At 56.5% G+C, this 24,837-nt stretch overlaps 2 protein-coding genes across 10 annotated transcripts in view; one reads left to right on the forward strand and one right to left on the reverse strand.

Moving 5' to 3' along the window:
- ITIH4 (inter-alpha-trypsin inhibitor heavy chain 4) overlaps positions 1-9,883 on the forward strand; it is a 21,327-nt gene extending 11,444 nt beyond the window's left edge. The window contains 11 exon segments of the mRNA XM_060307222.2: positions 204-283; positions 437-490; positions 764-850; positions 1,378-1,431; positions 1,627-1,653; positions 1,740-1,856; positions 2,968-3,142; positions 4,890-5,044; positions 5,168-5,264; positions 5,695-5,873; positions 9,270-9,883. Of these exon segments, the coding sequence (XP_060163205.1) occupies positions 204-283; positions 437-490; positions 764-850; positions 1,378-1,431; positions 1,627-1,653; positions 1,740-1,856; positions 2,968-3,142; positions 4,890-5,044; positions 5,168-5,264; positions 5,695-5,764 (916 nt within the window). The 3' untranslated portion in view covers positions 5,765-5,873; positions 9,270-9,883.
- On the reverse strand, positions 9,429-22,938 carry ITIH3 (inter-alpha-trypsin inhibitor heavy chain 3). Of its 9 annotated transcripts, none has more exons than XM_030867422.2 (22): positions 22,846-22,938; positions 22,178-22,198; positions 21,029-21,195; positions 20,839-20,943; positions 20,413-20,575; positions 19,748-19,861; positions 18,597-18,722; positions 18,178-18,294; positions 17,785-17,953; positions 17,065-17,190; positions 16,609-16,790; positions 15,184-15,369; positions 14,880-15,019; positions 14,050-14,204; positions 13,413-13,430; positions 12,317-12,340; positions 12,055-12,087; positions 11,787-11,900; positions 11,090-11,294; positions 10,217-10,386; positions 9,935-10,046; positions 9,429-9,626 (listed from the first exon to the last, which is right to left on the reverse strand). In XM_030867422.2, the coding sequence occupies exons 1-22, from the start codon at positions 22,936-22,938 to the stop codon at positions 9,497-9,499; spliced, it is 2,670 nt and encodes an 889-aa protein (XP_030723282.1). In that variant the 3' UTR covers positions 9,429-9,496. The 9 variants fall into 9 exon arrangements, with proteins under 9 accessions (XP_030723282.1, XP_060163195.1, XP_060163193.1 ...); XM_060307212.1 differs by lacking the exon at positions 13,413-13,430 and adding an exon at positions 12,564-12,568 and having other exon boundaries at positions 14,037-14,204; XM_060307210.1 differs by lacking the exon at positions 13,413-13,430 and adding an exon at positions 12,564-12,568 and having other exon boundaries at positions 10,217-10,407; positions 11,087-11,294; positions 14,037-14,204.
- Positions 22,939-24,837: the final 1,899 nt, after the last annotated feature.

Raw genomic sequence — 24,837 nt, forward strand, 5'->3', positions numbered from 1 at the left:
GGCCTATGGTACAGCGACTGTGAGGTTGCTAGCCGGGGCCTCTCCAACCCAGCCCTGCTCAGGAGGGGGTGGCATCTGCCCAAGCACGCTGGTGCATGTAGTTACCTGTTCATTCATATTGGTTGCCACTCAGGCCCTGTCCTGGACACTAGGGCCACAGACCCCCATCCCACTGGGGGCCCCAGAAAGGCACATCCAAGAAGCAAACCCAGGTCTCTCTGATTTCCAGGTCACACTCTCTTCAGATATCATTCCGTGGGAGGCAAAGCGTCCAGAGTATCAGGTAGCAAAAGAGGACAGGATAGAGGAAGGGGCTGTTTACGGAACCTTGAACCTGGCCACAGACTGGGCTCTGCCCTGGCTGTTGGGGGGAGTGACTCTTGTCTCGCCTAGCTGGTGGCAGGGCTGGGACTCAAATCCAGTTGTGTCCGATTAGGAGGCAGCATTGCAGACCCTGTCTTTTCTAAAAGAAGAGGCTGGAGAGGACAAGGTAGTTTGAGGGGCACTGCCAGAGTGGGGCAAGGGGGGCCGATATCCCAGCAGGGAGGAGTTCAAGAAGGGTCCATTGTTCCAGCGTTGAATTTCTCCCAGAATGGCGGGTGTGGGGAGGGGAGCCGTTTGCCTTCTCCACGTCCCTCTTCTGGGGTGGGTCCCAGAGCCATGGGTGTGGGGACCCATGGCACTGCTTGAGAAAAGACTGCATGTGTCAACTTTTCCAAAACTGGAGTTTTCGATAAACTGTACAATTTCCCCACGAGATTAGGACCACCTGGACCTCTTCATCCTCCTCATCTTCCTTATCCACCCCACCGTACGCCCTGGAGACCAACGCCACCAGACGTGATGCCACGTAAGCCGCTTTCTGACCCTCTGAGGGCCTAGTTTCCTCAAGATGAACCTGCCCGTAGAGTTGGATGAGATAGATCACCAAGCACAGGGCTAGGCACAGACCAGGGAGAGTTGCTGTAAGGTATGACATGACATAACGTGTCCTTTATTTTTACTTAATTGGATTCATCACACTCTGGAGGCTGGCTCAGGATGGAACGTTCTAGAAAGGGAAGATTTCCTCCATTCCCAAAGCCAGGAGTAGTCCCTTGAGCTGTTTCTGATCTCCAAATCTGGACTCAGACACAGCCGCAGGGCCCGGCTGGACCCTGTCTCCTCAGCGTTTTCCCTAATAGCATGCTCTTCTGGTTGAAAAATCTCTTTGCAAAGGCTCGTCCAGATTGGGTGTAGGTGTGGCAGGGGTTGTGGTATTGGAGCTTGGTGGGTGGCAGGTGGCAGTGATGGCTGGAGGGCTTGCCGATTGCTTTGAATCCTGACTGCCTTCTCCCTTTCTGTTCCTGGCTGTTCCTGCACTAATGCCTGCGTCAGGGCTATCAGCTACCTCATTTCTTGATGAACATGACATGGACTTAAGAATCAAAGGTACCTCCAGGCAGCAATAGATTCTGGCCCTATAGCAGGGAGAGCCTGGGAGGGGAGAGCCCGGGGAGCTCTGCCACCTGTCGCGTGGGCTTCTTGATGGAGAGGGAGCCCTGCCACACCCATCTGCTACTCCATTCCTCAGCCCACCCCTCCCCAGGAAGGGGCTGCCTAAACCCAGACTTTTTCTTCTTTCAGAAACAACCACGGCATCCCCACACCACGGTAAGTGCCAGCTCCCCTCAGCCCCCCTCACCGTCCTCACCCCCAGCCTGCTCTACCTGCCCCCAGAACCACACCTGCTGTCCCAGCCCCCATCCAGCCTCCTTCTGTCATCCTGCCGCTGCCTGGGCGGAGCGTGGACCGGCTCTGTGTGGACCTCAAGCGCTCTCAGGGACCGACAAACCTGCTCTCAGACCCTGGCCAAGGTGAGAGGTGCACACCCAGTCATACACCCAGAGAGACCCGGGCACCATGCACCCCCAACTTCCCACCCCAGAAAAAACGGTGGGAAACCTGCCCACAGAGACTCACGGGCAGTCCTCGTCCCAGGTAGTAACATGGCCAAGCCCCTGAGCACCGACACTTGTGCTCATACGTCTTCCCCACACACCTTTCACTGGGCACCACATATGCAGGCCTGAGTGGCCTGCACCCCAGGATGACCAGATGTGGGCTTACCCCCAGGCACTGCCATACTTCAGGGTTGGGGAGACAGGCCTGGGCACAGAGCAGTGCAGGGGCCTGTCATCCGTGCCCAGAGCGCCGTGGAGACAAGCCCAGAGGAGGAGATGAGAGCTGTCCTAGGGTCAGGGGAGGCTGCACAAGGTCATATGGGGGTGACTGGGCCTTGGCAGAGAAATGGGGGGTCCACAAGGTAGAGGAAGGGGTAGGCAGAAGCACAGAGCCCTGAAGGAAGCTGGTGGGGCTGTAGGGGGTGTGGAGGAAACAAATGGGGGGAGGAGGTAGGTGCGCTGGCCAGACCTGACCCCGAGTCCCCAGAAGGGTCGAGCTGAGCTGTCAGGTCAGACGTGGGGACACACAGCACCCAGGATGCTCAAATGCACACCTGCAGAGCCACTCACAGTCAACGAACATCTACGGCCCCCTCGTTTCCCCCAGACCTCACACACTGTCTCCCGCTTCATCACGCCAGGCCCAGAGCCTGTTTGCTCCCTGAGGCTAGGGAGCACTGATTTTCCCTCCCACTCTTGGCCACGGTGCCCAGCTCAGGGTCAGGCACGCTGCAGGGGCTTCACGCGCGTTTACTGACTTCACACGAGACCTCCCTCCTCAGAGGGCTCGTCTGAAGATGGCTGTCACCCAAGACTTGGGGGCCCCTCCAAAGCTATAGGGAACCAAGGGATGAGTGGAAAGACTGTGGGAAGCAGGCCCGTGGTGGGAGGGGAGGCTGGGGAAGGGGACCGGAGGTGAGTGGGTGAAGAGCGGCTCGGGGGGTTGTAGCCGGAGGGACCACCTGTTCAGGCCAGTGCCCAGCTGGGACCACAGCTTCGACCTCTCTGCTCCCGGCCCTCTCAGGGATTGAGGTGACTGGCCACTATGAGACAGAGAAGGGCCACTTCTCGTGGATTGAGGTGACCTTCGAGAAACCCCAGCTGCAGGTTCGTGCATCCCCTGAGCACGTGGTAGTGACTCGGAACCGAAGAAGCTCTGCATACAAGTGGAAGAAAACTCTGTACTCGGTGATGCCAGGGTAAGCCACAGGCTGGGGACCGGCGGTGACCCCTCACCCCATGTTAGCTGGTGATGGGACGCCACAGGCCTGGGGACGGAGTGGCTGGGCATGAGTCCTCTGCAGTGGGCCGCACCCACAGGAGGGGCAGAGATGCACAGAGCCCTGTACCTACCCCTCCTGCTCTGGAGGGTGCCAAGGGGTTGTCCCGGGGGCCTGGCTACCCTCACACCTAACCCAGGTCACTGTCCTGTGCAGGGGATGGTGTGGTTTGGAGCTGCTCTGCTGAGTGACCCTAGGCAGGCTGCCTAGCCCCTCTCACTTCTAACTAGGGATAATCATCTGGCCCTGAGTCGGAGGGCTGAGGGGATGGTCCAGTGAGAGAATGTGGTCGGGGAGCACTTTGCCCACAGACAGTACGGTGCCCACTGGGCATGCGGGAAGGTGCGCTCTCTATGTGGTGAGGTAACCCTGACAACGAGAGGTTGGAGAGCGCTGTCCATCAGGGGAGGTTATAATTGTCATCCTTAACTTTGAAGCTCTATTGAGGAGAGACAGGTCCCTCTGACATCAACACCGGGCAGCTGGGGGGTACTGGAGAAGGATGGCGACCTCTTCTTGTGGGGCTTCCCCTGTGTGGAGCCTTGCAGAGGTAGCTCTCCTGCTCTGGAAGTCACGAGGGGCCTGGGAGAGAGGCCAAGGACCCCGGCCCTCTTTGAGCCGTGTTCTCTGAGCCCCCAGCCTGTGCTGAGTATGTTGTCCGCTCCCTCTCACCCAGCCCCTCCGAAGAGACTGGTTCCCACTTGATACATGAGTGCACACCTGGCAAATCTGAGGGGCTCACCTGAAAAGCTCCCCATTTCATAAAAGATCTTAGTTTCCTGCTATCTGGTAGACACACAAAGATCAATAGCATTTCTGTGCCTTGGACATACACACTAGAAGATGGAATAAAGGATTCCTATCAATCGTGGTGATTGAACGTCCACATACTTTCATGAGCTGCAGAAGATGCACATAAAGAAAAATAGACCATGGCTTGTACACTGAACTCTGTCAACAAGACGGTGTAAGTTTAGCGCGTTTCCATTGAAAATAACCTCCGAGTCACAGCAGGGTCTTATTCAACATGCTTAAAGGAATCTAACGTTCCTAAGAAAACAAAAATGGTAATAATCTCAAAGATTATTTTACGTTAAAAAGGAAGGCATTCGAGAAGGACTTGCCCTTCTAGACCTTAAAACACATGATTAAACACTGATCATCAGAAGAAAGTGGCACTAGCCATAAAAGGGACAGAGGAAATGTATCCTTGAACCCCTAAGTCATATAACTCATGAGAAACCAAATCTAAGAAAACCAGAGGGAGAGGAACCGTTATCTCATGTTATAAATAATCCTGGGATAGGGGACTTCCCTGGCAGTCCAGTGGTTAAGACTCCGCGCTGCCACTGCAGGGGGCATGGGTTTGATCCTTGGTCAGGGAACTAAGGTCCCGCATGCCGTGCAGCATGGCAAAAAAAAAAAAAATATATATATATATATATATATAAAATGCTGGGATAACCAGGTATCAGTAAGTTAACCTTGGTCCCAGTTGACTGAGGAAACTGAAGCCCAGAAGACTGAAGGGACCTTCCACCAAAGGCCACACTAGGAGATCCTGAGGACAGGAGGGCAGCCCCTGCCCACTGCCATGCTGCTGCCCACGCCCCCTGCGGGCACCTCCTTGCCTCCCTTCCTGCTCAGGACACAGGTTTCCCCACAGTCTCAAGATGACCATGGACAAGGCGGGGCTTCTGCTGCTCAGCAGCCCTGACAGAGTGACCATCGGCCTGCTGTCCTGGGACGGCCCTGGGGCGGGGCTCCGGCTCCTTCTGCGGGACACTGACCGCTTCTCCAGCCACATCAATGGGACCCTTGGTACGTGGCTCAGGACGTCATCAGAAACCGCCTCTGCCTGTGAACAGGCAATGCCATCACCTCTGCACGTCCCCCAGCCTCCCTCCGTCTTTATTCCTCGCTGACCCGCCCTTTGCGTCTCAGGCCAGTTTTACCAGGACGTGCTCTGGGAGCCCCTGGCAGCAGCAGATGACAGCAAGCGAACACTGAAGGTCCAGGGGCATGACCACTCTGCCACCAGGTGACTCAGCACAACAGGCCACTGAGCCCGGCCAGGGGTGGGGCTGGGAGCCGGGCTCTGAGACCCCCACTCCTCTTCTGTCCCTGCCTGGGAACTAGACAGTCAGGTGTCAGGTTAGACAAGTCTGACCCAGCTTTCAGTGGCCCCACAAAGGATGGTCAACTCAGACCCACAGAAAACATACCAGCCCAGAGATCACTAGAGTGAGTTGGGAGCAGTAGGAAACTCCGCCTGAATTCCTAGAGCCCTGGCCCCTGGAGACCACACACAGCTGGGTGCCCTTGGGTGGCCAGGCCTTGTCAGCCTGTGCTGGAGGGAACTCTAAGGGACCCCAAGACCCTCTACCTTCCACATTCCTATCCCTAGCTGTCTCCCTCTCTTCCCACCCAACCTGAGACATGCTGACCACCTGTCCGTCTATCCATCCCAGAGAGCTCAAGCTGGACTACCAAGAGGGGCCCCCAGGAACGGAGATTTCCTGCTGGTCTGTGGAGCTGTAGTTCTGATGCAAGGAGTTATGCCCATCCGCCGTGCCGCCTGCTGGGTGCAGATGGCTGCCACCCTGCGACCACAGGGCCACCTGTGGGTCCTGTAACATCATGGGGAGAGGTATTTGCGCTCATTAAAATAAAGAGAGGTGGTGTGAACCCAGGGAGTGGGCATCTCTGGTCCCATCTGGCCAAATCCCAGAGCCTCAGGATCACGTCCTGGACACATAGCGTGTGTAACATTAGAATCATCCGCCATCAACCCTTCAAAGACCTGAGGCCAGTAAGGCCCATGGAGAGCTTTCAGTCTGGTCCCTTCATTTCTCAGGCAGGGAAACTAAGATTTAGAGAGATTTAAACCACCCAGTCAAAACGTTGCTCTTGCTGGGGGCCTAGGGCAGGAGAACACTCCTGGGAGCAGCGTTCACTCTGCTTTATGGTGACATGGTCCATGAAAACCAGTTTTGACTCAAAAGAAGAAAAGTGACCTGGGTAGAAGTTCGTCATTCTCAGCAAACTTTTGGGCCCTTTTGCAGTGGGATTTGCCAGACATAATTTGATTTTCACACCTGTGCTCAGGAACAGGCCTGTCTTCTCACTACCTTGCAGAGAAGCTGGCAGTGGAAGACAGAGGAGACAGAGATGAGGCCCCAGTCCCAGGAGGGAAGCAAGGGTCTGTTCCCAGGAGCTTGGGCTGTTGAGGGTCTCCTCTCCTGTTTGTGCCCCAGGGTTAGGCACCCCAAAGATTGCATCCAATTCTTGCACAGGCAAAGCATACTTTCAAAACATTTATAATTATTTCACCTACTTCTTCAAAAATAACACAAGTCTTTGGCTTACAAATAAAAAACATAAAGAGAATAAAACCAAAAAACAAGAGAATGAAAATAATAGAAAAGAGCCAAGCAGGAGGAGAGTTAAATCAGAGACACCAGGGTAGGGGAAGCTGTAGCAGCAAAAAAGCTTTGCTCTGAGCTTCCTGGCAGCCAGGGTAAAGCAGAAAACGAGTTCATTTGCTTGCTGAGAGGGAGCAAGCCAGAGCAGGGAGAACATTCTTTTCCCAGCTCTTGAGCTATACAGGGTGTTTGCTGAGTAAGTCTTTCTAGAAGGGTAGAAGAGAGGCCGGTGGGAGGGAGGGGTCTTCAGCAGCAAGTTTGCCCAACACTCAGGAACACTCTTTCCTGCACTACTGCCTCCCCATCAAGCCTGGGTGGCAGGCAGGGGTCTCAGGCAGAGTCACTTTGTGAAGGTCACTCAGAGGGGCTCAGACAAGAGCTCAGCGAGACAAGGGAGCAGCTTCGGGGGCTCCGCTGGACTTGCTGTGGGGCTGGCCCTGACATAGCGGAACGAGACGCCGCCACCTGGGCTGGGCTGTGGCATTTGTGCCACAACAGCGGGGTCCTGGGTGACTTTCTGGCCCAGCCAGCACCTGAAGTGCGTGAGTTCTCTGTGAGCAATTGGAAGTAGGTCCATGCATGTCACTGTTTTGTTCACTGCATGCTTTCCAGCACCTGCTTGGTCCAGGCCCTGGGCCGAGTGCTGCAGGTACATTGGGCACCTGACAGACACAGCTGCCACCCAGAGGACAACCAGGTGCCACAAGGAGCCCAGAGGGAGGCATCTTGCCCAACCTGAGGAATATCAGGGGAGGCTTCCTGGTAGTGTCATGGTTGGGATTGGACTGGAGTTGAGTTTTGAAGAATAAAGAAAAGTTAGCCCAGTGGAAAAGGAGGGCAGGGACACCAGGGCCAGAGCCAGGACACTGCACTGAGTCCAGGAAGGTAAAGGGAAGCGGTGCCGTGGGGTGAGGTGGAAGGGACGCTGGCGAGGTGGGGAAGCAGCCCCAGGCCAGCACCAGTTGCATACACCTCGCCATGGAGCTTGGCTTCTATCCTGAAAGCCCAGGGAGCCTTCACAGGCTATAGGCAGGGACAGGCACAGCCAGGACAAGGTGGGACTGGGCAGAGGACAGACCTCCCTGACTGTGTGTTGGGGGAGGGGCAGCATTTGGGCTGGGCACATCCTGCTGCCCCTCTCCCAGCCCGCTGGGTTTGGTTGCTAGCTGGAGCAACAGGACCTTTAGATAGGCACCTCAGGAGGACCAGAAACTACCGTGCCGATGCCTTTCACACGCTCCATCTGGCAGGATCCTTCTCCCCGTTTCATAAGTGTGAAAACTGACCTCAAGATGACTGGTTTAAAGCTACATGGCTCCTCAGCCGACCTGGGACTGCCCACTTTAGGGTGTCCCATCCCAGGCCCGGGCCCTTTCTGCCAGCCCAGCCTGGACCTCTGCCGCTTTCAGTCCAGGGCCCTGTCTCATGTGGCCCTCTCTCTAGAGCGGTAACAGCGCCTCGGGGGCTCTTCTGGTGACAGATGTTCCCTCCTGGATTGCCCTTCTCCAGCCCTCTCCAGGCCCCCAAGCCAGTGTGGGCCCTGGGCAACCCTGTCCTGGCTCAGACAGAGGGGCCCCTCGAGTGGGAGGTAGCAGAACTTCCTGGTGAGCCATGGCCAGACCCCACTCCACCCCACCCCGCTGGCATTCGAGACCCTTCCCAATCTGACTGCAACCTCCTCCGGTCTTACTGTGTCCCCCGCTCTGCCATAAGCGAAGCCACCCAATACTTCCTTCAGCCGGGTACCTTCCGCCCAGCGTGCCGTCAGCCCCTCAGGCAGAGAGAACAGCAGAGGCAAAGGATCTGGGGAAGGAGGGGTTGTGTTTGCAGAACTGGAAGCAGTTTGTGTGCCTGGAACGCAGACAGTGAGAGGGAGAGACCGCAGGAAGGACTTTTGTCTTTGTCCCAAGAACCCTGGGTGGGAGATGTCATTTATAGGGTTTCAGACAGGGAATGATGACCAGGTCTGCACTGCAAAAAAGCTGTCTCTGGAAGCAGGAGGGCTGGGGAGGGGCAGTTGCTGTTGTCCGGGTGGGAGAGGGTTGTCCAGGCTGAGAGCCCTCAGAGCCCCTTCCCTAGGAACCTCTGGCTGACCCCCACCCCACCCAGGAATTACTGTGAGTGTGCAGCAGGTGGTCACCGTGAGGAGTGATTGGAGGATCCCAGGGGTCCCCAGCCCAGCTGAAGGGAAACTTGGGTACCCATGCAAGCAGGACCTGAGTTATTAAACTATGTGCTCCCAGATCCTACCCCAGAATGTTGGGTTTACCTGCTGAATAGATGGGTTGTTGGGGGAAGCGGGGGATGGGCGGGCAGATGGATGGCGAGATGATTAGAGTCGAAGGGTGGGTGGCGTGCACAATTAGCTGCAGGCTGGGTCTGCCCTGGAGCACTCTTTGCTCCTGAGTCATAGAAGGAGCTTCAGGCCTAAAGGTCCTGGTAAGAGCTTGTGAGCCACGACCCTGACTTTTCCTCTGACCCTCCTGAACTCTGAAATGTAGTCAGTCCTTCCCGACTTCTCAGAGCCTCTTTGCTCTCGAGTCAATTCTTGATTTTTTCCTTCCCCAACCATCACGTGTCTAACTCCCCATAGTACCACCCCAACCAACTGTGTCTTTCAGCCGCATCGGTGGAGAGGCCCAGGAAGTTGCCTTCCTAGCAGCCAGCCCTTCCTTCGAGCTGCCTGTCCCCTGGAGCAGGGGCTCATGGAAGCATGCAGACACTGGTAGCCGTCCGGTTTCTCCTTGGCCTTTACTGTCACAGCCCTCCATCAGGCCCCACTCTGTGCCTCTGTTCCAGATGCCATGCAAGCCCTGCCAGCCGCCTCAGTAGGAGCTGGCATGTCCACTCAGAACAGGCTGGGGACAATGTAGTCGCTGTGGACGCCATCAATCAGCCCTTGCCCATTGTTGTGGACGAACCAGCAGGCAACTTTTGTGCCAACGCTGACGTCCTTCCTGTAGTCCTTCTGGGAGCCCCTGGGAGAAAGGAGAGAGATGCACGGGGTAGGCAAGATGGCTGCTGCGCCCAAGGACCTAAGGTTGAAAAGGCGTGTGAAGTTGCCAATTCTAGGAGTCCAAACTCTGGTCAAGAATGAGGCCTTGTGACTCCTTCTAGGGGGTCAGATTTGGCCTTTTCCCAGTTAAAGGGGGCCAAGACCCCAGAGGGAAACAAGGATGCCCCACAGACGACAAGAGCCAGATGGGCTGATGTGCGTGGGCAGAGAGAGCTCCTTCCTCCTGTCTTGTGACAGGGCAGGGTGAGGACGTCAGTAGAGTCTCCTCACCGGGTAACTGTCAGCCGATGGTTCTTCACCACCATTGTGGCATCTGGCTTTGTGGGGTCAGAGCCTGGGTGGACGTCAGACACTTTAAAGTCAAAGGGGTGGAAGAATTGTCCTGGGAATAAAAACATTCACACTGTCAGCCCTGCCACCACCATATGTGACATGGCCACTGGTCTTCCAAGGTAGATGCAAAGGCTGGATGAGGTGGTTAGGCTGGCCCTTTGCATGGCTTTTTCCCTCCACCATGTGGCCTGAACAACCTGAGGCTTGAACGTTTCGTACCCAGCAGCCCATGTGTCTGTGCTGACATCCGATGACTGTCCACCACATAGAAGCCCAGGAAGTCATGGTGGATGGGCTGTTTCTTCCACACCTGATGCAAGACAACCACAAAAGTAAGCCCATCTCCAAAGGAGACCACCATGTTCTTCTTGTCGATCGTCACAGACAGTCTAGGAGAGAAGAGGAGGTCAGCAGTGAGGCCCAGTGGTCATGACACCAGGCATCTGAATCAAGGGTATCTCAGCAGGAGACATGACACCTGAGAGCGCACAGACTCCAGAAACTATGTCAGGGGTGCTGGAGAGAAGACGCTTATGCATGTTGACTGTGCACTCCACTGAGTGGGTCCCTGCTCCTCTGTAAGCAGGAGAAGGGGCTGTCCTGGGCGTCTGGAGGCCCGGGATCGAGCCCCAGCTCCACCACTGGCTTCCTGTGCGACATTGGGCAGGTTCTGCCCCTCTCTGAGCCTCTGTGGAACTAACACCGCTGCCCTGCCCACCCAGCTTGGGGTGATCTGAAGACACACGAGAGGCTGAGGAGTTTGAGAACAAGCGAGTTCAGCCAGACATGATGCATGTAGGGATCTTGGTCACTCTCAGCTTGCTTGCCAGGTCCACCTAATGCTTTCGTCCACACAGCGCTTCCCTCAAGGTCAGTCCTGCGAACTGTCTAGCTACCAATACTGCCTCTGATGGGGGCCCCAGGGGTTGGTGGGGGGCCACCATGGTCACCCTCCCCTAGGCAGGGGCTGAACTCTGAGGCCACTGGTCTTTCCTGTGAGCCCTGTGGATCTTCTGTCCTGCGATTTGTTCAAATCCCTCCCTAGACCCTTGCACTATAGCGCCTCTCAGAGACCCAGTAGTGGGGCTTTACCCATCCTGTGTGACCGTGACCGTGTCCAGCCAGCTGAACGTGCTCTGTGCAGCCCCATGCCACAGGGTGATCCTCTCCGGTGTCACCTCAATCTGGAAGTCCATCTGAGCATTGGCAATGCCCAGCTTGCCAAAGTAAGTCTTTCTGGTCTGGGAGTCCAGGCTGCTTCTCTTCTCACCAATGATCTGCCCGTTAACTGTGAGGCCTGCCAGAGGGGCGGGGTAGCAAGAGACCAGCAAGACCTGAGTCCAGGCTGGTCTTTAGGGACATACCTTCCCCTTCAGCCAGCCTACTGAGGGGTAGCCCAGTGGGGGCCCCATTGAGAGACCAGGACTTCAGAGCCAACCCTGTCTGTTCTTAGACACATGGGGGTCACACTACTGGCTGAGGGCCCACACTGTGGATCTGCCCCTTGCCTGGGCCAGTGTTGTTCAGACAACAATGATTCCCTACACACAGGCCGGGTCCTGCCTGCATGCCCAGGCTGCACTTAATTCTAACCATCTCCCCAACACCACTGGCCCCGGGGGCACTAGGGGAGCCTGTGGCTCTGGGTGGAATCTGTAATCCCTACAGGATGTAATCTACGTATAAGATGGGTGACTTATAGGCAGAGTGAGGAGCCAGTCCATGTGCCTATCCTAGGGACTCCAGGCCCTCCCAGGAAGAGACCCTGGCCCCAGCCCGCAGTCCCCACCTGTGACAGGGTCCTGAATGAGGCGCAGCACTGTGCCTGGGTCTTCGTCAATGTTGAAGCAGATGGCATCATCCTTCTCTGGAACTTGGATGATGAAGTGGGGGTCCCCATCCACTGAGTGCACATAGAGAAAGGGCTGGCTTCCAGGGTCTCTCACTGTTCCGGGGCCCTCCCCTTGCCTCCTAGTCCCCGTGGGATGGACTCCTAGACAGGTAGGAGGCACTTGGCCCTGGGCCCTGGGCCACGCCCCAGGAGCTGGGGAACTCACCGTAGTAGGGTGTCTGGGGAGGCTGGTAGTTGGCTGTGGACGCAAAGGGAGAGAGGGCTGAGCTAAACAAGCAGGCGGGGAGGGTCCAGGACCCCCACCCAGAGTTCGGTTCATGCCTCTCCCCTCCTGCTCCCTAATGCTCTTAAACCCTCGTCTCCTCAGGACCCCCTAGCCATCTGCCTGTCCCAGAGAGCTGATTCAGGAAAGACTCCGGAGGGGGACGGCACAGGGCCACGCTCTGTGGCAGCGGGCACATACTCACTCAGGTAAGCCATGGAGGGGATCACTGAAAAAAGAAGCCAAAGGGCAGGCGTGAGCAAGGTCTAGGGGTTCCCTCCGCCCAACCCCATGCCTTCTACCTGTCTCAGAGCTGCTGGTCCCCAGTGGGGCCCCAACCCTGACAGATAGAGGGTGGGAATATGACCCCCTAAGTTTAGGCTTTAGAAATGGGACATGCCTAGGAAACTCCTTTCTAGGGCTGGTGGGTAATATGGGTGTAGTGTTAATACCGGGGCTCAGCGCTTCCACGCAGCTAAAATGCAAGCCGTCAGTCAGTTTCTGTGTCAGGAGCAATGCCGTCCCCCACCCCTGAACTCCCACCCCCAGGGTGGGATGAGGCTCACAGGTGATTGTTGTCTTTGGTAGTAAAACACCCACCCAGACGCAGGCGGGCACACATACACACACACACACACGCACACGCACAGTGACTACATTTCACAGGGCTGTTCAGAGGGCAAAGCCATGAGCCATTCCAAATATACTGCTTGGTTAGGACAGCCTGTATGGATAGAGACAAGGCAGGCCGATAGGGGCTGGGGAGGCCCTGACTGGTGGTGGTGGGCTTGTGGGGCGGGTGATGGTCAAATTTTACAATGAGAGAAACGCAAAGTGCTGTGAATTCCAGCGCAGGCGCTGGAACCAGGCTGCCTGGGCCAAAGTCCCGGCTTGGCCTCCTGTTGACTGAGTCATTGAGCAAATAGATTTAACCTCTCTGTGCCTCAGTTTCCTCACTGTAAAATGGAACCATGAGAGGACTCCCTGAATGGATTGCTGTGGGATTAGTCGAGTGCTAATTAAGTTGCTAATTTTTGTAGGTCACAGAATACTTTCATACTGATTGTCCTTCCTTGGGCAGGGGAAGCTACCGTCAGTCAACTGACGAGAACCCTTAGGCTCAGAGTGGAACAGAGCCCAGCCCCAGGCCCCTGGTGAGTTCACAGCAGAGCTGGGAGCTGAGCCAAGGTGTCCTGAGGGCCCCTCCCCAGGCAGTACATCCCCAGCATGATTGAAAACGCCTCCTTGGTCCTCTCTTGTCGTCCTCCTGGGACACCCACCCAGCTGTGGCTAAAGCTCACCTTCTGCATCCACAGGCCCTGGGAGGGAGGAAGAGGAGAAATGCATTAGAGGCCACAGACTCCTGGTGTCAGGGCCAATGTGACCGACTTACTGCCTGGCCAGCCAGCCCCAGGCCTCGTGTGGCCCCTGCAGGAACCAAGAGCTCCTGGAGGCAGAGGCCTGGCCCAGACCGGCTCTTTACCTCCCAGCCCCAACCCCCATGGCCTGTGCCAGTTGCAGGGACGCTCAGGACCCCCCTCTTGGGGTCTGGTTGAGCAGGCCTGGTCCCAGCCTCCAGCTCTCAGGGCCGCTTCCTCTCACAGTCCCCAGGCACCTGCTCCAGGCCTAACTTTTAGGTCAGAAGTGCTTCTTCTTGTCTAAGTGAACCCTTCCATGCTGCAGCCTAAGTCCCTTTCCTGGAAATGACCCTGGGCAATGTGCCCTTTTAGAAACTTCGAGGCTCCTATTCACACTAATGGCTTCGCTCCCTCTACAACACCCTCCCCATCCCTTGGCCAGTTTTCCTTCGATGCCCCCAGGACCTGCGCTTCTCAGAAGGTCTGGTCTCCTCAGCCTGGCCCTCTTCTCTTCAGGGCACCTAAGCCCAGGGGCCTGGAAGAAGGCCTCTGAGTTCTGGCCCCTACCCTCCGTGCCCACCTTCCCCAGGCTTGTCGGCAATGGCTGTCTTGTTCTCGTTGTCCTCAGGCTTGGTCACCACCATGGAGGTCAGTGGAGTCACGAAGTGGTACTTGAGGGACAGGTCCAAGGCCTGGGCTGTGAGGTTCTCCTTCTCCTCGCCATGGGCATTCTTGCTGTGGGGAGGGGCGGGGTGGGAGGGTCAGCCCAGGACCCTCTTCCACCCCTCCCAGTGGGGTCCCCCAGGATAGAGCCCACTAGCACTCAGAAAAAACTGGTTCACCAGCTCCCTGGGACAGACGGACATGCCCTGATTCCTCTCTGGACCTCAGTTTCCCCACCTGAAAAATACAAGGGGCTCGAGATGGCCACTGCAACAATCAGTCATGATAGAGTTCACATGCTGAGCGCCAGCGGCTTTCCTGGCCGAGCCCACTTAACAGAAGGCTGACACGGCCCTCTCGCATGGGCCCGAGCTCTGCTCCCTGTGGCTGAGGGCTGGGGTCCCAGCCCTTGGTTGTGTTCAGCATCAACATCTCTGTGGGCCCATGCTGGGTGCCGGGAACAGGATGCTAAGGCCCACCCCTGCCCTCGAGGTGCTCCCAGCCTGCTGCTTGAGCCCCAGATGATGGACCCGGCTCTACTCCAGGGAAAACGGGCCATGGGGCCTGGCCAAGAAGAGGGCAGGGCAGCTGGAGTGGGCGTGGAGGTGCACTTCCTGGGGTGTAAGTTTCCTCCTCGTGGGCTCCCCCCGGAGCATAGCCAGCACAGGGGGCTTCACAGGTAGGTGCTGGGGCAGTGCCGGGGGCTGAGTGCGGGGCCCGGCCGTGTGAGAGGTGGGCCAGGGTCACCATTTCTCCAGCAGCTGCTCGATAGTGAGGTAGGCCCAGAGCCGCTCAATGTAGTTCCCAAAAATGTAGTCCCGCTCCTTCAGGGCCTTCTCCATCTCCTTCATGTCCAGCTCCTCAGTGAATGTCAGGTCGTTGATGGCCTGGGGCAGGGGTGGGAGAAGGTGAGAGGCTGGAGGCCTGGAGCCAGGAGCCAGGTGGGCCTTGTTCAGGAGCTGCTGCTGCTGGGCCGTCAGCCAGGAGGCTGGAGCCCTATCCGTGCGGATCCCCCATCCCCAGCGCACAGCCGGGCCCCGGCCCAGCTTACCCCGTGGCCCTTCACGTCCGCCTTAAAGCTGTTCATGTCCTCATCTGAAAGGCGCCCAGCCACCACAATCTCAGAGCCGTCGTAGAAGTGCTGGTAACTGCTCTGGGTGAGGTCCAGGATGGCGTTCTCAGGGTACTCCACCTCCACATCTGTCAGCAGCGGGTTGGCCACCTCCTCATAGAAGCCCTGGAGTCCAGATAGGGGACCTGCTCATCTCAGGCCACCAGGGCGGGCAGAGAGAGGACAGGGTGGGCAGGCTCCCACTGGCGCCTCCGCGGGTGGTTGAGTCTCCCGGGCTGGGCCAGTCCTGGCTCCTGATCTCTACTTCCATGTGGCCCTGACTGTGCCCTTCAGTTTGTGGGTGCCCTTCCTCACCACGTTCCCCCCTCCCCCCAGGTAGAGACTGGGAGGAATAGAAAAGGAAAGGACAGAGTTCTTGGCACATAGAAAGGACTCAAGAAATGTTTGTTGGAGCGAAAGTAAGAAGGAAGGGTGGAAGCCGACTAAAGAAGGCAATGTGGGGTGAGAGCATGGAGACCCGGAGACTGACAGGAGGAAGGCCGGGGGTGTCCACTGCAGAGGTGGAGAAGCAGTCACCTGTGCCAGGGAGGAGGGGGAGGGTACCAGATTTAGCAAATGAAAATACAGGACATGAGTTAAACTTGAATATCAGGTAAATGACAAGTGATTTTTTAGTATAAGTACAGCTGTCATGGGATGAATTGTGTACCCTCAAAATACATAGGTTAAAATCCTTACACCCAGTACCTCAGGGCATGACCTTATTTGGGGAAAGGGCCTTTACAGAGGTAATCAAGTTAAAATGAAGTGTTCAGGATGGACTCCAATCCAATCCGACTGGTGTCCCTATGAAAGGGGGAAATTTGGACCCAGAGACAGACATGCACACCGAGAAGATGATGTGAAGATACAGGGAGAAAATGTCCATCTACAGGCCAAGGAGAGAGGCCTGGAACAGATCCTTCCCTCGCAGCTCTCAGAAGGAGCCAGCCCTGCCGACACCTTGATTTTGGTGTTCTAGCCTCCAGAACTGTGAGACGATAAATTTCTGTTGTGGAAGCCACCCAGTTTATGGTAATTTGTTAAGGCAGCACTAGTAAACTAATACAGTGTCCTATGCAGTATCTGGAGCATGCTTGCTAAAAAATTATTTGCTGTTTATGAGAAATTCATATTTAACTGGATGTCTTGTATTTGATCTGGCAATCCTACAGAGGAAGCAGGTCTGTTCTGTGTAGCCCACAGACAAAATCAGAACCAGTATGGATGGGTAAGAGATAACCAGAGGTAGATTTCAACCCAAGAGGAAGTTCTTTCTAATAACCGAAATTGTCACACAGTGGAACAGTTTCCTGAGGAAGTAGTGAGCTCCTTATTCCCAGAGGTGTGCAAGACAAGACATACCTGCAACTGCACATTGGCATCGGAATCCTCATAAATGCGGCGGGCAAGCCCGTGGTTCTCCAGGGCCATACGCTCCAGGAAGTTATAATTCAGATTGTTGCCAAAGCCCAGGTTATATAAGGGGAACTTGCCACCAATGGCATTCCGCACATTCTCTTGGATTTTTTCAGGTCTGCTTTCACCTACAGGAGAAGGAGGTGTTCACGCTCCAGCCACAGCCCCGGCGGCTGTCAGGAGAAGCTGTCTGGACAGATCTGACTCCTACACGTGCAGTTGGCGGAGTCATGGCCACCAGCCCTTGTAGAGGCAGACGTGGGAAGGCCTGGCAGGGAGGCAGGGCCCTGCCCTTGAGGGGCTCACAGACCATGGGGGACCCTGGAGAGAGCTGCCCAAGGTCTTGCAGCACGCCAGCTACAGAGCCAGGAGTGGCAGCCAGAGTTACACCCGCTGCCTCACCCACATTGGCGTCCCCGTCGGTCAACATGATGACAATGGAGGTGCTCCTCTCCAGGACTCTGTACTCCTCCCGGGCCTTGTTCAGCATACTGATGCCCTTCAGCAGCGCGTCGTTGATGTTGGTCACTGGCACACAGACAGACAGACGGCACCGTGGGAGCGTGTCCTCAGGGTGTCAGGGTGGAGGAGGTCGAGACAGCAGGCCCTGCTCACGTGCCCAGGGACCCTGCCTGCCCATATGTGGTGGTACTCAGTAAATATCGACTGAATGACTCAGTGAGTGATGAATGAATGACTGAGTCTTTCAAATGAGTAAAAAGACCAGCCTCTCAGGGCTGCCGGAAGGATAGATGCACACAGTGATTGTAAGAGCAATTTGGAGAACAGTCAAATGGACTCCCAGCCCCTCTCACAGGGAGGAGTGGGGAACAGTATAGACATCACTTGTCATCTTTCATACAAAACTGCCATGGATAAGGGTATCTTGCTGGGGCTAGTGGGGCACCAGGATCACAGGTTAGAAACAGAAAGAATGGCTTTCCCTAGACCACAGAGAAGACACCCCAGTATCTAGCCTCAGGACTCCCCACCCCCACCTCTACCCCCATCCAGGGTCTGCCGGGCCTGGACCAGCAGAGTCTCTGCCCCAAGGCAGGAGGGAGATAGGCTGCTCAGGCAGAGAGGAGTGGCAGGATGTGGCTCCCTCCCCTCTGTTCTTACTTCCTTGGTCACGAATATTCATCACAAATTTCCTGGCCTCCTGGATGTTCTCAGGAGTGGCTTGAACTAAAGTGTCTTTCCAAGTGGTCACACCTCCACTGAACAGGATGAAATTCAGGTAGTCATCCTCTTTCACATCCTCCAGAATTTTGAGGAGGGCATCCTTTGTCTGGGAAGGAGAAAGACAAGCAGACAAGAAGATGTCTTCCCAGCCTGGGCTGGCGGTGAGGCCCATGCCATCTGCAAAAAAAGGGGCAGATGATTTGTGCCTTTTTAGAATCCTGTCCCCCTTTCCCATCTTTCACTGGAAATATTGGCTTCGTGCACTTTTTAAAAATCTCTCTCTCCCTCCCACACGTCCCACCCCCACCCCCTTTGCCCCAAGGAGAGTACCTGCTCCATTTTCCGACCGTGCATGGAGCCACTGACGTCAATCACGAAGACCACGTTCTTGGGCACCACCGGAAGGCCTTGAGGTGCAAAGAAGTGCACGAAGTAGCCATTGACGATCTGGAAAGGGGAGAGAGAGAGAGGAGGCCAGTATCCCTTCAGCAACCTCACGTTGGCTGCCCTTGCAAATAGGACGCAGCCGTTAACCAGCCCAAAATAAAGATGTCCTTTCCACCCCTCCAGGGGTGCCACACGAAGGCTCTGGACTACCTATCGTCCCCACACCTTGCAGGAAACTCATCCTTGGGCTGAGGATCAAGGGTGTCTCACTAGATGAAGCTGCAGCCCCTCCCCGCATCAGCCCTCACTCCACCATGGTGGGGAATCTACCAGCCTGGCAGAGCCAGTCGGCGGGTACCTACCTGCACATTGGCTGGAGACTCTCTGTTCACGTCATAGGTGATGATAAAATCTCCTTTGAGGAGGGAGTCCGTGCAGGTTGGGCATGAACGTTGTTGATCCAAGCTGGGCTTGAAGGACACGTGGCCCTGAGGGAGGGTGATGGCCAGCCTTGCTCAGCTTGGCCAGGGCCTGCCCTCTGCAGACCTCAGCCCGGGGCTGCCCTGGGGAGCACGGTGCAGTCCTCATGGCGAGGAGCCTGTAGGTAGGTGCCTGGGCAGTCCTGCCACCCTCTGGGGTGCTCAGCCTTTCTGAGCACCTCTCTTCCCTTCGGAGATCTGGAGCTCCTTGGAGGCCAGGGGCCTTATCTGAGCCAGCCTTTCACTCTTCCTGCTCACTGGGCCCACAAGTCCCTTAGCTCTGCCTGCACTAAGAAGCCACTTTGGGAGGGGAATTCTGCACCATGAAAAGGAATTTCATGTTGGGTGGTATTGTGTGTGTTGTTGCCAAGAGGAGGGGGAAGGGAGCAGAGTAGGGAATGGGGAGGGGGCCCTGGGTGAGGGCACCGCCTGCAGAGGCCAGCAGCCCTCTGAGCATATGCTCCTTGGGTCTCACCCTGGGAGTCCTGACTGAGATTTGCTGTCCATATAAATATTTATTCATCCACTGCCCATGATCAGCAAGGCCCCTGGAATTGCTGGGGACCTTCGGGACCAGAGCCAACCACCAGTACCAAGAATAAAGTTCCCTTTTTTCTTTCACCCCTCATGTGGAATCAGATCTAAAAAACTCCCTCTGGCCTCGGTCTCCTTATCTGTAAAACAGGGACCAGTAACCTGCCCTGCCTGCTTCCCAAAGTAGAATGGGACCAGGCTATATAAATGGCTTCCCTGTCCCCCAGTGCAGTTGAGACCCCAGTTCCTCCGGCAGGTCATCATCAGCAAGCAGCCCCCTGCCTCCAGCATCCTCACTCCTGACCCAGGGGGCCTAGGAGAAAGGGGATGTTGCAGACTTATCCCCCCGCCACACACACACACACACGTGCACTCTCTCTCTCTCTCTCTCTGTCTCTGTCTCTCTCCCTTGCATCAGTCAAATCCCCAGGTTCAGACTCGCCCTGCTAGGGTCAGTGTTCCTGCACCTGCCCCCCAGGCCCGAGGGGCATCTACACCACCTTTTTCCCTGAGAAGGACTTGGTGAGAGCGCTGCTCAAGAGGTCATTGGTGATGAATGAGGCTTCAGCATCCAGCGTACTGATGCCCTGGGGCTCGAAGATGTCTGCTGTGATCTGAAATGGCGAAAGGTAAGGAGATGTCACTCAGTGACAGTGCAGAGCCCAGCCTCCAGGACAACAAGGGCAAGGAGATGGGTCAGTGATGTACAAGGAGCAGCCTCTAGGACAACTCTGTGACAGCCAAGCCTGCTGTCTCCCACCAAGAAAATGACCACAAGGGCTTTTAAGTGGGTACTCTGACCCCAGAACTCTTCTACTACCTGCCATATGGTGCCCCAGATTCTACCACTAAAGCATTTCCTTTGGCTTTCCACTCTGATGTAGGTAAGATGCCCATGTAAGCAGTTAGAAGCATTACAGAGACACTGTGATGTTGCCCCCAAGGGCCCAGCACCCAACCTGGATCTGCCAGGTGCCGCCCAGCCTCCTCCCCTTAGCCCAGGTGCTGTAGCCAGCGCCAGTGTAATTCCCCCACGCCTCCTCAACCAAGTGGTGGGGGCTGGGTTTCTGTGTTCTTGACCCTGCTGTGAGGTCTGCCCAGGGACCCTTCCCAGCACCCTGCCCCCAGCAGTTTCAGCAGGGGCTGCAGGAGAGCAGCTGATTACCTCAAAGTGCTTGACCAGTTGCTTGGGCTGGACCTTGAGGTACATCTCGTACTTGCCCTTGTGCCTCTTCAGCAGCTCCTCGTAGGTTAGCTCAAAGGTGACCTTGCTGCCTGCAGCCACATTGACTGAGACGGTGAATTTCTCCAGCTTCCTCCCAGAGGCCCTGGATGGGGGTGCAAGACAATGACTGCCCCAAAGACAGCACCAGCCCATCCTTCCTGGGCTTTGGGTTCAAGTCCCTTACCCTTGGGGGAGACCCCTACCCACTCTGAGCCTCGGTTGCCTCAAATTCAAAATGAGATAACATTGTAAGAATTACGGCCCTTTTGCCAAATAATGATAATAATAGCTGCTGTTCTGTTGTTTGTGTCTCTGAGGGCCCTTACAGCCCTGAGTTCTCCCCAAGGCCTGGGGGCCCACACTTACTTGACCAAGCCAGCTGTCTTGCCCTGGGACACGGCCTTTTCATACTGCTTCTTGGCAACTTCCTTCTCTTTGACATTCCCAGGGTAGGTAACACCATCAATGGTCCTGCAGGGATAGAGAGCTGCTGGGGGACTCATGCTGAGCCAGACTCCCCTCCCAGCCCAGAGCCAGCGGTCGTGATGACACCCACAAGGTGAAGTTGGTGATGAAGGCTGTCTTGGGCAGCTCCACATTGAAAGAAACCTCCTTGGCAGTGTCTGCGTGGTTGACGGCCCTGGTGGTGACGACATTGTGAGCGAAGCGGGAGGTCACCTTGCAGTGGACCTTGGTGCCGTAGACTTCGATGCCATCGACCACCTGCGGGAGAGGAACAGTGTTCAGCAGATGGTGACCAGCCAGCCTGAGGCACCCGGAAACCAGGACTTCCTCCTGGCCTCTCCCCTTCAAGCTCCCCTTTGTGGGCTCCAAAGCTCCTGCCTGGTAAGTGGCCCCTCCAGTCTCCCAGTCACCCATGTCAGAAGCCTGGGCAGCATCCTTGGTTGCCACCTTTAATTGGCCACCACTGTTCTGATGGTCACTCTGCATCCTTAGCTCTATCATCTGTTTACATACAGCCGTAGCCAGTGAGATGGTATAAAAACCCAAATCTGACCCTGTCCTTCTGCCACTTGAAGCGCTCCCGTTCTCACCACTGCCCTCAGGACAGTCTTCCCCCTGGCTCTGGGGGCCTCCAGGCAGGTGCTGCCTCTGCTCATCCCGTGCTCCAGCCATGCCAGGTCCTAGCTCTTCCTGCTCATCTTCCACACCTCAGCTTGGAAAGAGCGTGTCCACACACACACCCCAGCCCGCCCCCTGTGTCCTTTGGTAATTGCCTGCTTCTGTCTCCCAAATAGGCCCTTGTTTCCTATCTGAGGGCAGTGCATGGGGATGGCCTTCGTGCCCCCCAAAACCCTCTTTCCAACGGGGTGATGGACCAAGGGACGCTCTACGGAGACGTCTGGGTTAAACATGGATATAAAGATGCTTCATGAAGGTGTGATGGGGCCATTCACTGTGTGTCTCCTGCCCTGTGCATGGGGCCTGACAAGTGCTCGGTAAGTGTTTGTGGGAAGATGGACTCGTGGAAGGGTGGTCCTCTGCTCTATCAGCGGGTCCGAGGGCCATGGTTCCGTGGTGCTCTTTCCCAGGGCTCTGGAGTCACGGCGGGGGTCTGCGAGGGCAGGGGGCCATAGGCTGTTTGCCAGCTGGAGGGACCTGCCATTGTGGCCCACTCCTTCTGCTGTTGGGCAACTAGCTCCGTCCTGCCCTGCCCTGCCCCATCCCTGGTGAAAGTTCTCACCCCTTCCGGGAGGCTCCGTTTCTGCAAAAACAGACAAACACAGGGGTCAGGCCAAGTCCAAGGCCACAGTGGCTTGGCAATAGGCTCTGGGCTGAGGCCAAGGTTCAGCAGTGACCCCCACACACACACCTCGAGGGGCCTCTGGACATGGACCCACCCAGAGCCACATGTCGGAGTAGGAAGGGCTCTGAACAGATGGGGAAACTGAGGTGCAGGGAGGGAAGATCTCCAGTTCACCGGGGGGATCAGGGCAAGGAGGACCAAAGCCAGAGCTCTTCCCCTGCCCCATATACCCTGACTCACTCTGCCCTTCCCTGGGCCCCAGGCCCCTGAGGCCTCATCCAGACCCCACCACCACTGTACCCCACACAGCTCAGCTCGGCCATTCCTAGAGGCCTCTACCCTTGTCTCAGACGTGGACCTTCACAGCCCCTCAGTGAGGTGAGCTGATCGTGCAGCATCACCCACCTGACGGGTAGGGAAACAGAGGCCCAGGAGATTTAAGAGCCTTGCCCAGGATTAGGGAGCAGGTCTGGAGCCCAGTTCCCCGCATACCAGCTCTGTTCCCTGCAGCTCACCGCCCAGCCTCTGCCTCCTCCGCACCCTACACACAGGACTGCCGGCCTGGCCCCTCGGCCTGCCAGATGGTGAAGAGGGGGCAGATTTACCCCGAGTAGCCGGCATAATCTTCTAGGGAAGCCAGAGACCGCCACACCGGAGAGCAGAGCCAAGATGAGGCAGGGCCACCGAGCAGACGCCATCGCTGAGCACACTGGCGGCACCTGGTCTCCTTATATGAGCAAGCCTAGTGTTTCCCAAGTGGGGTCATCGACCTGCAGTGTGGGCGGGAGGAGCGGGAGGCGGGAGGATCCCCCAGGAAGCTGGACACGGGTGGAGTAATGGGCCTGGATCTGACTGTACCAAGGAGGCCCGGTGGGTATCGTCAGCAGTGTTAGGACTTCACTCCCGGGGGCTGTGGGACAAGGAGGCCCCCGGAGAAAGCAGAAGCTCTGTGTTGGCAAATGGGCCCCGAGACCCCCTGGGAGGGGGCAATGGGAGTCACAAACGGCATCTCGGCATTGTCGCCGCACCGCAGACGTGCCTCCTGGCCTCCTGGATCACAGTCACCCCCCTCTTCTTGAGGCAGCCAGGGCACCAAACCAGACCCATCCCTCTAAGGCTCAGATCTCCATGGCTGACCCCTTGCTCATTACTCTCTCTGTCTCCCGCGACCCCTTGAAAAGGACAACTCCCAAGTCCTGTGGTCCAGCTCCAACTTGCTTTCTGAACTTAACTCTCTTCTCACTGGCGTACCTCCCCCTTCTCTGCACATCACATCTCTTATCTCTGCCAGCCTGTGTCCCTCCTTCAGAAGTCTTCCTCTTTTGTCCCCTAGCTGACCACAGACAGCCCTGCTGCAGGCTCCAAGCTCCCGAAGGGCCTACATTCTGTCATTACCTTTGGTTGAGGTTCTCAGGTTTGGATCTGATCACTCTCTCTAGACTCTGAGCACCTGGAGGGCCAGGCCACGTGTCACATTCATCCCTGTGTTCCCAGTCTGGCCAGGAACTCAGCTGCCCTCAGCCTCTTGGAGAGTCGTTCTCCTGAAAGTCTCCAGTGAGCCTGGAATTCTGCTATCCAGGACAATGGGAGCCTCAGAGGCAGGGTCTTATCCCCTCCTAGTGGGGGCTGGGTCCTTCTGGGCCATCCCAGGGCCCTGCCAGCCCCTAGACCTTCCAGAGTGGCTACCATGTGCCGGCCATACCCATGTTCTTCTGAGCAAAGTGACCCAGTGACCCTCCTACTCGGCCACTAGTGAACAGTGTTGATGAGGATGCCTGAGCACAGGACAGCTAATTTATGGATCGTACCATGGTCTTGACTGAAAGCCACGAGTGTACTTGACTGTGAGATGTACAGAGAGAGTTGACTGCTGAGGGCAGAGAAACAGAGTGAGAAGACAGAAAGCAGAAGCTCTGAGGCAGCAGAAGCCATGAGGAAGGAGTGGACTAGTGACTGGAAGTCGCAGGAGCCACAGAAGTAATGACAGAGAGCTGCAAAGTCAGCAAAACAATACTGGATCAACAAAGGGAGCTGCTGAGGCCCGGCTGGGGGTCCCTGCTCTCCTCAGGCCTCCTGAACCCTGACCCACACTGCTGGCGGGCACCGAGTTCAGGGCTGACACCTGGGAGCAGAGAGAAGGGCCCTGCAGTCTAGCTCCCAGCACGTCTAGTTCATGAGGTCATCTTCAGCGTCGATGGTCGCTGACCACTGGGCTCTTGGGGCTGTGGCAGGGGTGGCAGAACTATTGTCCTGCCAGCATTGCCCAGTGGCTCCTGCTCACGGCCCTGCAGCCGCCTGAGGAGCTTTCCCCAGCCCCTCTCCTCCAGGCTACCGCCTCATCCCCCAATACTTGGAGTTTTGTGGGAGGGACAACTCAAAGTACGAAATTCTGAGGTTGCTCAAGAGGCCCCTGAGGGACAGCTGGGGACTTGGAGGGACCCAGAGTCATCATACAGAATTTCGAATTAAAGGAATCTAGGAAATCTTCAGGTCCACCCCATTTCCACTCTAGAGGACGGGAAAAGGAGGCCCCAGTTGGGCAGACTTTGCTGAGGGTGACCAGCCAGCTGGCAGCCCGTGGCTCTCCCTTGAGAAGC

The sequence above is a fragment of the Globicephala melas genome, chromosome 11 (genome assembly GCF_963455315.2).
Source record: "Globicephala melas chromosome 11, mGloMel1.2, whole genome shotgun sequence".
In the NCBI taxonomy this organism is placed as follows: Eukaryota; Metazoa; Chordata; class Mammalia; order Artiodactyla; family Delphinidae; genus Globicephala; species Globicephala melas.